This window comes from Stenella coeruleoalba (genome assembly GCF_951394435.1).
Source record: "Stenella coeruleoalba genome assembly, chromosome: 19".
Lineage (NCBI taxonomy): Eukaryota > Metazoa > Chordata > Mammalia > Artiodactyla > Delphinidae > Stenella > Stenella coeruleoalba.
In genome coordinates, this window is record NC_137165.1 from 9,656,639 (window position 1) to 9,669,181 (window position 12,543).

At 47.5% G+C, this 12,543-nt stretch overlaps 1 protein-coding gene across 2 annotated transcripts; it reads left to right on the forward strand.

The window, feature by feature from the left end:
• The first annotated feature begins 572 nt into the window (after nt 1-572).
• LOC307177958 (asialoglycoprotein receptor 1) lies at nt 573-4,699 on the forward strand. Of its 2 annotated transcripts, XM_079905529.1 has the most exons (10): nt 573-721; nt 1,126-1,223; nt 1,485-1,568; nt 2,864-2,980; nt 3,108-3,203; nt 3,275-3,346; nt 3,533-3,619; nt 3,721-3,872; nt 3,948-4,054; nt 4,202-4,699. In XM_079905529.1, the coding sequence occupies exons 3-10, from the start codon at nt 1,502-1,504 to the stop codon at nt 4,362-4,364; spliced, it is 861 nt and encodes a 286-aa protein (XP_079761655.1). In that variant the 5' UTR covers nt 573-721; nt 1,126-1,223; nt 1,485-1,501; the 3' UTR covers nt 4,365-4,699. The 2 variants fall into 2 exon arrangements, with proteins under 2 accessions (XP_079761655.1, XP_079761654.1); XM_079905528.1 differs by lacking the exons at nt 573-721; nt 1,126-1,223; nt 1,485-1,568 and having other exon boundaries at nt 2,601-2,980.
• Nucleotides 4,700-12,543: the final 7,844 nt, after the last annotated feature.

A 12,543-nucleotide genomic window follows, 5' to 3' on the forward strand; every position in this document is an offset into this window, starting at 1 on the left:
TCTTATTTTATGCAAGGGACGTGTTCCTGAATATCTCATGTAATGTAAACTCTCCTAACTCAGGTCTAGTTTTCTCACTGAAATAACTGTAACCTAGGATTCCTGTGACTTCACATTTGGTCCTAAAGTGAGACTTATTAACGTCTTTAACATTGCCCAATTTCTAATTTAGCATAATTCCAATCCAGACACTCCTCTGAACACAACACTCCCTGAACTCTCCCTGGGGCTGTGAGGGACCACTTTTAGCATTTCTGGGACCCCGGGGCCCAGCTATGGTGACGGGACGGGACCTGGTTCTGGGGGCAGCACACAGGTCCTGGAGTCCGGCTGCCCACATCCCAGCCCTCCCTCTGCTGTTCCTTGCAGTGTGACTCTGGGTAAGGTCTTACCATTCAGGGTCTCGGTTTTCTCATCTGCGAATCGAATAGGGATGTGCTCGGGGGGCTCTTGAGAGGAGGTAATGAAGGAAAAGCACACAGGAATTACTGGAGGTTTTTTGGCACCAATCCTGGCTGAGTGGGAAAAGCCTGGCCTCCTGCCTCTCCCCGCACCGCCCCCTATGCAGCTGGGAGGACTTTACTCCCCCCGGAGAGCAAAGCCATTCAGCCGCAGGCTGGGGAGTCTGGCGGCTGAGCCCCAGTGAAGCCGGGCCCAGGCTCAGATGCCAGGGTCACAGGCCTGGATTGGGCAAGAGCAGAGATCGGCCCCTCTGATCCCGGTCAGGGATATTTGGAGACACCACCAATTCTGGGAAATTCAGAGGCAGGAAGTGAAAGGGGGGAGGGGCAGAGGGGAAACGGCAAACTGCACCCTGGCCCCTCCTGGCCTGGCCCCCTCCCAAACGGTGCCATGAGTGAGGTGACTGCATACAAGGAATGGGGACAGACCGGGGAGACTCCCCACCCCTGGGAAGAAAAGAAGAGGCAACCCATCCCCCGCTCCCAGCCCCACACCCCAGAGTTCCAAATCCAGTTCTACCTCTGTTTACGTCCAAAGTCCCAGGCACTGGAGATGCCAGGTTTGGTGTGTTTGGACACATAGACACGCAGACGCACAGACAGGCAGACGCACAGGGCTCAGGGCCCTCATATGGACCGTGCCCCCTCCTCTCCCACCACCCAGGGCTGTCTGCGCACCCTAATCCTCCAGGCTTCAGCCCGTTTCTTAGCCTGGGATCTGTGCAGCATCGAGGGACCCAGGAGTCAACCTTGAGACCTTCGGCAAGTAAAAGGGGAAGAACGGCTGTGGGGGGTGACTAACTGGGGGGTGGGGTGGGGGAGGGGATGGAGGGGCCCCATGTCGGGAGGGCTGGGGATGGAGTGGGAAAACTGTAGAAGACAGAGTTTGGATGTCAGGCCTGGGAGGGAATGGGAGCAAGAAAAAAGGTCTCCTGCTGATCACCTAGAAAGGGACTGGACCACACACCCCAACTCTGTTCAGCCGTAGCCTCAGCCCTAACCCCAGCCCTGACCTGGTCCCAGGTCCAGCCAGCCCTACCATGACAAAGGAGTACCAAGATCTTCAGCATCTGGACAACGAGGAGAATGACCATCAGCACAGAAAAAGTGAGGGGAGGCCTCCCCCCATTTCTGAAAGGCGAGCATTAGGTGGCTCTCGCTCTCTCCACTCAGCTCCTGCTTCTTTCTGTAACCCCGACTCTCCCTGGTCTGCCCCACTCACAGGGACACAGCATCTGAGCCGCCCCTCTTAGGGGAGGTGCAGGGTGTAGGGCTGGATTTCCTTTCTTGGTGACGGCTGCCCCCAGGCTTCTGCATGACCCTCCTGTCCCTCACCTTGTCACCGACTTCTCAGGACCCTGGGGACGGGGGCGCCCAGGGCCGTGGGACTAACTGGAAGAAGTTAGGCCTCCTTCTTTCCTCTTTCAACACCCTGTGAGCCTTGGCCAACTGTGTGAGTGTGTGTGAGTGCATGGGTGTCAGGGATCAGTTTGGTCAAGGGGAAGATTTCTGGGATGGCTCTGAGGGATCTCTGATTGGGGGAGGATGAGGCTCTCTTACATCAAAAAGCAAGCCCCGGGCTTCCCTGGTGGCGCAGTGGTTGAGAGTCCGCCTGCCGATGCAGGAGGACGCGGGTTCGTGCCCCGGTCCGGGAAGATCCCACGTGCCGCGGAGCGGCTAGGCCCGTGAGCCATAGCCGCTGAGCCTGCGCGTCCGGAGCCTGTGCTCCGCAACCGGAGAGGCCACAACAGTAAGAGGCCCGCGTACCGCAAAAAAAAAAAAAAAAAAAAAAAAAAAGCAAGCCCCCTTTCTTTCTCCTGCGAGCAGGGATGTTGCTTCGGCTGAACCAGGATGAAGTTCTTGGTGGATGGGAGTGGGCAGCGACCTTCGATGGGGGAAGGGACTGCCGGCAAAAATGGAGGGGAAGCCCCCATATTCCAGCTCACTGGGACAGGGCTCCCGGGTGGGAGCAACTTGAGGGACCTTAAGTCTGGCTACTCCGCCTCTTTCCCTGTGCGCAGCCAAAGAGGAGTTGGATTCGAGGGGTGACCAAGAAATCCACTGCTCTTGCCCCACCTGCAAGGCGCCCCCCCCCCCCCCCCCGCCCCCAGTCTCCTCCAGCTCGCAAACTCCGTCCATCCTCCAGGCTCTGAGTTCTGAGGCTGCAGTGACTCAGCCAGGCCAGCAGGTGTCAGCAAAGGCCCAGGGCCTGGGTAGGGCTCCGGCGGGTCAAAGCTTCGCGCCCCTCCCCACCTCCGGTTGCCTCAGGCTTCTCCGGGCCGCCCACCGCCCAAACTTCTTCATGTATAACGTTCCTCCTAGTCGGCTAGAGGAGGCTCAGACTGCCCTCCTTCTAGGACCCCAGAGCTGCCCCAGGCTCCTGATGCCCTCTCCTCTTGCAGGGCCGCCTCCTCCCCACTCACTCTTTCGGCGTCTCTGCTCCGGACCCAGCCTCATCCTGATCTCCATCGGCCTTAGCCTCCTGCTGCTGGTGGTCGTCTGTGTGATCGGATCCCAGAGTGGGTTCCCTGGGGGTGGGCTGGGAAGGGAGCAATGTTGAGGGTGGGTGGGTAGGGGACGTGCTGGCTGCTGTGATGGTTGACACAACCTCCTAATTTTGTCCTATCCACACCCTCTTCTGCCCAGACTCCAAGCTGCAGGAGGAGCTGCGGGCCCTGAGAGAAACGTTCAGCAACCTCACAGTGAGCACGGAGGCCAAGGTCAAGGCCCTGAGCGTCCAGGGTGAGGAGGGCTGGGGCTGGGGGGGCTGGGAACGTAGGGACATTGGGACACTGAGCAAGTCTCTCCTCTAGGAGGAAATGTGGGCAGAAAGATGAAGTCCCTGGAGTCCCAACTGGAGAAACAGCAGCAGGACCTGAGTGAAGGTCAGCGAGGGAGCGTGCGTTCGCGCGCTTCCGCATGCAGGATACAGGGGTCTCTCAGGCCAAACCAAGGGGCCTTACGGCAGGAGCATCTGTGATCCATCTTCACGCCCCAGCACGCAGACGACAGAGCCTTCCCAGTCCCCTCCCCCACTCATTCCCCTCCCCCTCTGCCCTCCGTCTCCCCAGATCACTCCAGCTTGCTGCTCCACGTGAAGCAGTTTGTGTCTGACCTGCGAAGCCTGAGCTGTCAGATGGCCGTCCTCCAGGGCAACGGTGAGGGGGTGGGTGCTGCCCAGCCCCGCTTTCCTGCCCACTTCCCCTCAGCCCCTCACCCTCCCTCTGCCTGCCCCCGCCCCCACCCCCCACCCCCCCAGGCTCTGAAAGGACCTGCTGCCCGGTGAACTGGGTGGACTTTGAAGGCAAATGCTACTGGTTCTCTCGCTCGGGGAAGCCCTGGCCCGAGGCTGAGAAGTACTGCCAGCTGGAGGACGCCCACCTGGTGGTGGTGGGCTCCTGGGAGGAGCAGGTGAGGGCCAGGTGGGGCTCGGCTGGGAGGCTGGCAGGTCTAAGGAGAGATCACCAGCCCCTCCTCCCTCCCCAGAAATTTATCCAGCACCACATGGGCCCTGTGAACACCTGGATGGGCCTCACTGACCAAAACGGGCCCTGGAAATGGGTGGACGGGACAGACTATGAGTCGGGCTTCAAGTGAGTGTGTGCGCCCCACAGCTCTGCCCTCCGCCTGTGCCCCAGCCTGGCCTGCGTCCCAGCCTGGCGGGTCCCAGGGCGCCAGGGGCTGCTCGGCTTGTCTGAGGGTCTGGGCCCCTCGGGCCTGCATCCATCTGGTCTCTTTAGGAACTGGAGACCAGAGCAGCCGGACGACTGGTATGGGCACGGGCTCGGAGGAGGTGAGGACTGTGCCCACTTCACGGACGACGGCCGCTGGAACGATGACGTCTGTCAGAGGCCCTACCGGTGGGTCTGCGAGACACAGCGGGACAGGGACAGCGAAAACTAGCAGCCTCCTCTCCCCCTAATTTATTTCCTCAATGCCTTTACCTGCCATAGGGCTCCTTGTTTGGGGACCCTCCTATCTGGGGGCTTCTGGATTTTCATCTAAGATTTAGAGGGAAGGGTAGTGTCTGAGGAATGTAGACTGATGTTTGGAGGGGCGAAGAGATTGAAACCCATGCCACTTTCTGTGGTTTGCAGGTTATTATTGTCAACTTGTTTTTTAGAGTAAAAAGAAGAGAAATATATGAAATATTCTGAGTTGTCTTGTTGTTGGGGATTAGGAATTGGGATTGGGCTGGTTGGCACTAGATAGCCTTGGGCAGGCAGCGGGTCATCCTGAGAACTGTCTGGGCTTTGGGCCAGGTGGCCTGGATTTGTTATTTACAGGTATGTGAGTTAGGGCAAGTTATTCTGCTCCCTGAGTCTCAGCTGTAAAGCGGCATTTGTTACTGATGTTACTGAACTCAGTTTGGACTGCTCGTCTCTCAAGGATCCAATCCTGAGAGACAAGTGCTGGGTAAAAGGAAATATAGCTTTACTGAGGAAGCTGGCAGTCCTGGGGAGGAGGTGGACTCATGTGTCAAAGAACCAACTTCCCCTTGCTGATCAGGGCGCACGGGCTTTTAAAGGGGAGTGTCATGGGTACATAGGCAGGGCAGGGGGCTACATGCAGAACAGCACAGTTAGCTCTGATAATCGCCTTGAAATTGGTCATGCGGAGGTCTGATCAGCATCATCTTGATTGTTTCAAGTATAGTTAGTCTTCAGTTCCAGGGTCGGTTTGTTCCCATTTCCTTGAGGCCAGTCCTTGAATCGTACAAGGTGGAGCAGCTTGTGTCATGACTACAGTCTGGTCATTGTGCAGTTAACTTTTTCCATTTGGTGGTGGTTTTAGTATCTGCAAAACAACTCAGGAGTGTGCCTCAGACACTATTGTCTATGTCCTTCAGGGAGGAACTAAAGATTCTGTGATTCTATTGTCCTAATCATTAACTTCTTAAGCTTGTTTTTTTGGGACTCAGGGGAGGCTTGGGAGAGTACAGCATTTTATTATTATTTTTTTTATAAACAAGAGACGGGGGACATGGAGGGGCTTTTGTACCTGGGAGGTCCCCGCAGGGTCCTGCTTGGTTTCACTGGGATCATCCTACCTCCAGCCATGCCCCCAGGAACAGAACCACCCCAGTGTGAACAGAAGCAGCACCCACAGTTAGGGAACAAATACAACAAATGCAAAGGTGAACCCACAACCCAGAATCACCAACATGGGAGGAAAACCAATACCATGGAAGAGAAAACCACAGCAAATAGAATCCACAACCCAGATGGGAGTTAACAGGACAAACAGATGAAGACTTTATGGACGCTTATGGGTTTATCAACCAAAATGGGCAAATTAACCCACAGATGAGACCTCCACTAATTCTAAAAAGGATCAGTGCTCTGACCACAATAAAATCAAGTTAGAAATAAACACAAAAGTATAGCTAAAAAAGATCTATCAACGTATACATGACTCACCATCTTTCTAGATAACTTGAGTTTAAAAAAAATAAAAATGAAACAGTCAAGTGGTTTAGAAGTGAGCAAGGAGAACACTACAGACTGACATTGTGCGACCGTATAAAGCAATTCCCCAGAGAAAAAGTATATAGCCTTAAGCACATTTATTAAAAAAATAGGAAAGGCTGAATGGAAATAAGCTTATTTTTAACTTAAGACACTTGAAAAAAGCAAAACTTAATGCACTAGAAAATAAAAATGTAGATATCATCAGTAAAAACAAAATCTGATTCTTGGAAAAGGTAAATAACAAATATGAAGGAGAATAAAGGAAATACAGGTACATGATTTTAGAAAGGAAAAAGGTTACAGAAGAACAGATATAGAGGATATAATTATGTAACACTCTCTGATTTGAAACAGCAGAGTACAGACAGTTTCTCCTACCATTGTTGTAATTTTTAGGTTAATCCCTTAGAAACAGAGCTTTTAACTTCCAAATTTATAAAGGGGAAAAAATGAAGAAAAACAATCTAAAGGGTGGCAGGAAAGGAGAGAAAAACAGCACAGGTAGATAAGAAAAATCAAAATAAAGAGTTATGAATCCCAATATGTTGATGATTATATTAAATACAAAAGACTAAATAATCTGTCATCTATCCATCTATCTACCTCTTTATTTATTTATTTTGGCTGCACCGTGCGGCTTGCGGGAATCTTAGTTCCCTGACCAGGGATTGAACCTCGGGTCACTACAGTGAAAGCACCAAGTCCTAACCACTGGGCTGCCAGGGAATTCCCTAAATTATGTTTTTAAAAGACATGAACTTACAGACAGAATGAAAGGTAAAGTCCAACCACATGCCCAAGAGACACATCTAAAGAGAGAGGTTGAAAGCGAAAGTATGAGAAAGATATGTTAGGAAAATTCTAACCAAATAATTATCTTATTTTTAAAAATTAATTTATTTGGTTGTGCCAGGTCTTAGTTGTGGCATGCATGTGGGATCTAGTTCCTTGACCAGGGATCGAACCCAGGACCCCTACATTGGGAGCGTGGAGTCTTAACCACCGGACCACCAAAGAAGTCCCCAGATAATTTTCTTATAAAGTACACTTTATAACAAAAATTATTATTCGAGATAAAGTGGGTCGCTTCCTAATGATAAAAGGTTTAGTTCAACAGGAAGATACACCAGTGTTAAATATATGTGCACAGAATAACATGGCCACAAAATACATGAAATAAAAAATCTGGAAGTACAAAAAGACAAATCTATATTCATAGTAGGAGATTGTAATGCACCTCTGTCGGTAATTGATGTATCAAGCAGACTGAAAAATCACTAAGTATACAGATGTTTTGAATGCCAGGTTGAAGTATAATGATCCAATGGACACATTTAGTATAGTGCACTCACCAGCTACAGAATACTCATTCTTTTCAAGTATACTGGTACATTTTTTTAAAAATTGAGCAAATACTGGGCCATAAGGCAGGTTTTTTAAAAAAATAAATTTATTTATTTTATTTTTATTTTTGGCTGTGTTGTGTCTTCGTTGCTGCACGCGGGCTTTCTCTAGTTGCGGTCAACGGGGGCTACTCTTCATTGCGGTGCGTGGGCTTCTGATGCGGTGGCTTCTCTTGTTGCGGAGTGCGGGCTCTAGGCTTGTGGGCTTCAGTAGTTGCGGCACGCAGGCTCAGTAGTTGTGGCTCGCAGGCTCTAGAGCACGGGCTCAGTAGTTGTGGCGCATGGGCTTAGTTGCTTCGCGGCATGTGGGATCTTCCTGGACCAGGGCTCGAACCCGTGTCCCCTGCATTGGCAGGCGGATTCTTAACCACTGCGCCACCAGGGAAGCCCCCATAAGGCAAGTTTTAACAAATTTCAAATAGAGTATTTTCGCTATAATGACCAAAAAATGTAAGATTCCTATATAAAAAATTAACTAGCCCAATTAAATGGTGTATTAAGAGAGATAACATGTTCAACTAACATCTATGCCTTGAGTAAGAACTCAAAGATGCTTTAACAACAGAAAAATCTATTCATAAGATAGACACAGGGAGTACAGAAGACTACATTAATGGAGCACAAAAGAAAAGATTACATGATGCAGAAAAAGCACTTGGCAAAAGCTCCACACCTATTTATGATAAAATCTTTTAGGACCTTGGCTCCTTCTGTATTGTTGCTCTACTGTTCTCAGCATATGAATTCTATCACCTGTTCCAAGATGACTGCCCCACTCCAGCTGTGACACATTCTAGGCAAGAGGAAGGTGAGAAGAGAAAGAGAGAAAAGTATATCTATGAAGGGAAGAGGTAAAACAATATGATTGTTCACATGGAAAATCAATATCAATAAACAATTAGACCTAATAAGAGGATTTAGGAGGTGTATCTGTTACCTATCATCACAGTGACATATAAAGAATATACAAGAACAAAATTACAATCCTTGCCAAATTCATATAGGAATTCAATGTGATAAAAATACAAGTTTCAGCTGGATTTTTAAAAGCAACTCAACAATCTTTAAAAAATGATAAAAGTCAATTTGGGAAAAAAAAGAGTAAAAATTGAAAGAAAGGGAAACCAGATTTACCAGGCATTAGAATATATTGCAAAGCCATATTCATAAAGACAGTATGGTAATTTTACAGAACAGACAAATAGACCAATGGTATGGAACAGGGGGCTTGGAGACAGAACTATGCATAAATGGGAACTTAATATATAATAAGGGAGGCATCTCAAGTTGGTGGAGGAAAGACATTATTGGGAAAAGTGGCTCTCCATATTAAGAAAAAAAAATTGATAGCCAACAACACATGCAAAGGTGGATGCTGGATAGATTCAAGACTTAATATAAAAGGTAAAATTACAAAAATAATGGGAGAAAAGGAAGGAAAATCTTTTACCTATGAGTACAGAAGGGCTTCAAAAATAAGAACCCCAAAGCACATACCATAACACACACACACACACACACACACACACACACACACAATCAGTGAAATTGACAGTGTGCAAATTAAAAATTTCAGCTCAGTGACAATGTATCAGTTAGGCTCCCAGCAAGAAACAGATGGCATATATGAAATGGGTAATGGGAAGGTGTTTTAATAAAGAGATGATTTACAAAATCCTGTAAGCAGGATTAAGGAAGCCGCGAGAAATAGGGCAGGGACCCAGGTATCCCAACAGTGGGGAGCTGGTGGCACCTTCAGGAGCCCAGAGAAAGAGAAAGCTGCATGGAGAGGGCCTCTGGGAGCCGTGACTTTTTCAGTCTGTGACTTGTGGTTGCAGAAGGCAGTTAGCCCACAGCTACCCAGCAGGGAGGGAGCTGGGGAGTCAGTATCTTCATTTCCCTCCTCTTCCTCCCTCTGATCTCCTTCCAGGGCTTGAAGCCAGATGGCAAGGGAACACTTTGATGCAGCCATACAGCTCTGCCTCTGAGGCCACAGAATGACATGGAGAAGGGTAGACAGTGGATGTGGAGGGACAAACAGAAGACATTCAGCACCAAAGGAGCCCAGAGATGAAGAAATAGATAGGAAATCTACTAGGGAAGTAGCCAAGGATATAAACAGCAGTTCACAGAAGAGGAACCCCAGGGGTCCAATGTGCATATGAAGACATGCTTATAATCACTAGTAGGGAGAGAAATGCAACTTAAAACAAACATCAGTGAACCATCCCTTTACACCCATTCAGTTGACAAAAATGAGAGAGGAAAAGTCAAGTGCTGGCAAGGATGTGGGGGAAATGGGAAACTTCTATGCACGCTGATGGGAGCATAAATTGGAATAGCCATTCCGCAAGGTATTTCGTGGAATTAAAAGTGCATGTATACCACGATTCCTGCAGTCCTACTTCTGGGTATACATACCAGAGAAATTCTCTCCCTGGGACACTGTGGAGATGTTCACGGCAGTGCTGTTTGGGTAGCAGGAACTAGAGGCGACCTAGGTGCCCGCTGTTAGTATAATGTGGTGCTTGTGCCTGAAGGGCTGCGGTCCAGCATTTAGGGACAGCAATTATGGTGCAGCCACTATGGAAAAGAGCGTGGAGGGTCCTCAAAACATTAGAACTAGGACTACCATATGATCCAGCAATCCCACTTTTGGGTATATAACCAAAGGAAATGAAATCAGTATCTTGAAGAGATACCTGCATCCTCATGTTCCTTGCAACATTATTTATAATAGCCAAGATACGGAAACAATCCAAGTGTCTGTTGATGGATGAATGGATAAAGAAAATTATATATATATATATATACACACACACACACACACACACACGCACACACACACACACACAATGGAATATTATTTAGCCCTAAAAGAAGGAAATCCTCATCCTGCCATTTGTGACAACATGGATGAACCATGAGGACATTGTTTATGCTAAGTGACATAAGCCAGTCCCAGAAAGACAAAACCTGTATGATCTCACTTATATGTGGAATCTAAAAAAGTCAAACTCATAGAACCAGAGAGTAGAATAGTGGTTGCCAGGGGCTGGGGGTGGAGGTGGCAGAAATGCTGAGATGTTGGTCAAGGGATACAAAGTTTCAGTCATAAGATGAATAAGTTCTGGGGATCTAATGTACAGCGTGGTGACTATAGTTAGCAATAACATATTGTATACTTGAAATTTGCTAAGAGAGTAAATCTTAATTGTTCTCACACCAAAAAATTGGTAACCATGTGAGGTGATGGATATGTTAATTTACTTGATCATGGGAACCATTTTACAATGTATATGATTAAATCACCATGTTGTATACCTTAAAAAAATCACATTGTACAATCTAAAAACATACAATTTTTATTTGTCAATCGTACTTCAACAAAGCTGGGAAAAAAAGTTTAAAGCATATTGCACAGAAAAAAACCCCAGTGACTACATGTCCATACAATAATAAGAGACACCTAAAATCAGCATTGAATGAAAAAACTAAAAAATAGAATACTGCCTGGAACTCAAGAACGCTGGTAAAAATCAATAGCCTAGGGCTTCCCTGGTGGCGCAGTGGTTGAGAGTCCGCCTGCCGATGCAGGGGACACGGGTTCCTGCCCCGGTCTGGGAAGATCCCACATGCCGCGGAGCGGCTGGGCCCGTGAGCCGTGGCCGCTGAGCCTGTGCATCCGGAGCCTGTGCTCCGCAACGGGAGAGGCCACAACAGTGAGAGGCCCACGTACCGCAAAAAAAAAAGAAAAAAAAAAAAAATCAATAGCCTACACACACAGTAGCACTACGTACATTTCAAGGATCCATACATTTTCAAGGACACGTCTACCCCATTCAAGCGGTTGCTTTAAGGAAGGGAGGAGACTAGGACGTGAGCAGGGTGAAAGGGGGCATCACTGAGAGGACCTTGAATAGACTGAAGCTGAGAACTGTGAGTGAGAGAAGCTCACACCTTATCTTTGGTACAGAAGGAAAAACGTTCATGCACATCTCAACCTCCACTCTGCTGGGATTCTTAATGGGGAGAGATGAGAAATAGGACCCAGGAAAGGAGGTGAATCATCGCCTAGACTACTTCTGGAGGTCGATCCAGAGCGAGAAATAAGAATAAAATGATTAGAAAGGAGAAGGTCAATTTAAAAACATTGCAGACATTATGTAGCTCCCATTTTGATGCCATAGGGACTACACAGCATCACCTGAGAATGACTTTTCTCAGAGAACCTTGAACTTGAATCTAATTAAGCTTCTAGCACTAACTACTAGTTTACAGGAAATTTAGTGGGGAGGGGAGCACGCACACAGGTGTGCATTCTGTCAAATCCAAAAGGGGGAAGATTTTACAGAGCCAATTTCCAGTTTCTTCAACAAATAAATGACAAGGGGAAAAAAAAGAGGGAGGGGGGATTGTTATAGATTAAAAGAGCCTTAAGAGGCATATCCTGTATGTGCAACATGGGGACGTTGGCTCCTGATTTGAACAGACCAATTGTAAAAAGACATTATGTGAATATCAGGTAATTCTGAATATTACCTGGATAAGGCATTATTGTCAGTTATTTTTGGTATATAGTATGTATTATGGTTAAGTTAAAAACAGAAGATTCTGTATTTTAGAGATGCATGCTGAAATATTTACAGGTGAAATTACATGTCTGGGATGTGCTCTGAAATAATTCAGCAGGGCCAGGGGGACAGGTTGGGATGGGTGCAGAAGAAACAAAACCGGTCATATGTTGATAATTGTTGAAGCGAGTGATGGTACATGGGTGTTCATCATACTATTCTCTCAGCTTTTGTACATATTTTATTCACCTCAGCTGAATTAGAAAATGCAGGTCTGCAGATATGAATTAATGAAAATATGGGCCATAATAGATTTTTTACAAGTGCAATATGGGGGAAAAGATGTTTTGCTTCTCCAGAAAAGATGGGCAGATTTGACTTCACTAAAATTAGAAACAAGCAATAGACTTGGATGAAATATTTGCAACATTTATAACAAGCAATTAATATCCAGAGTATAAAGAACTCCTACAATAACAAGAAAAAGAAGCAACCCAACAGAGAAGCAGGATATTGTAGTAAACATTTGTCATCTGTTTTAGGGAATCCCCCATTATGTGCATACTTGAGGCCATAAATAGCCCAAGGGGGACAATATTCTCCCTCTCGGCTCCCTGGTGTACCTGGGGTGGGC

What these genes read in the sequence shown, in the direction of transcription:
- LOC307177958 (XM_079905528.1), top strand. Translation starts at nt 2,764, where the DNA reads ATGTATAACGTTCCTCCTAGTCGGCTAGAGGAGGCTCAGACTGCCCTC. An exon ending in CTGTGTGATCGGATCCCAGA is followed by an intron (nt 2,981 to 3,107) that starts GTGGGTTCCCTG and finishes TCTTCTGCCCAG; the next exon opens with ACTCCAAGCTGCAGGAGGAG. An exon ending in TGGGCTCCTGGGAGGAGCAG is followed by an intron (nt 3,873 to 3,947) that starts GTGAGGGCCAGG and finishes CTCCCTCCCCAG; the next exon opens with AAATTTATCCAGCACCACAT.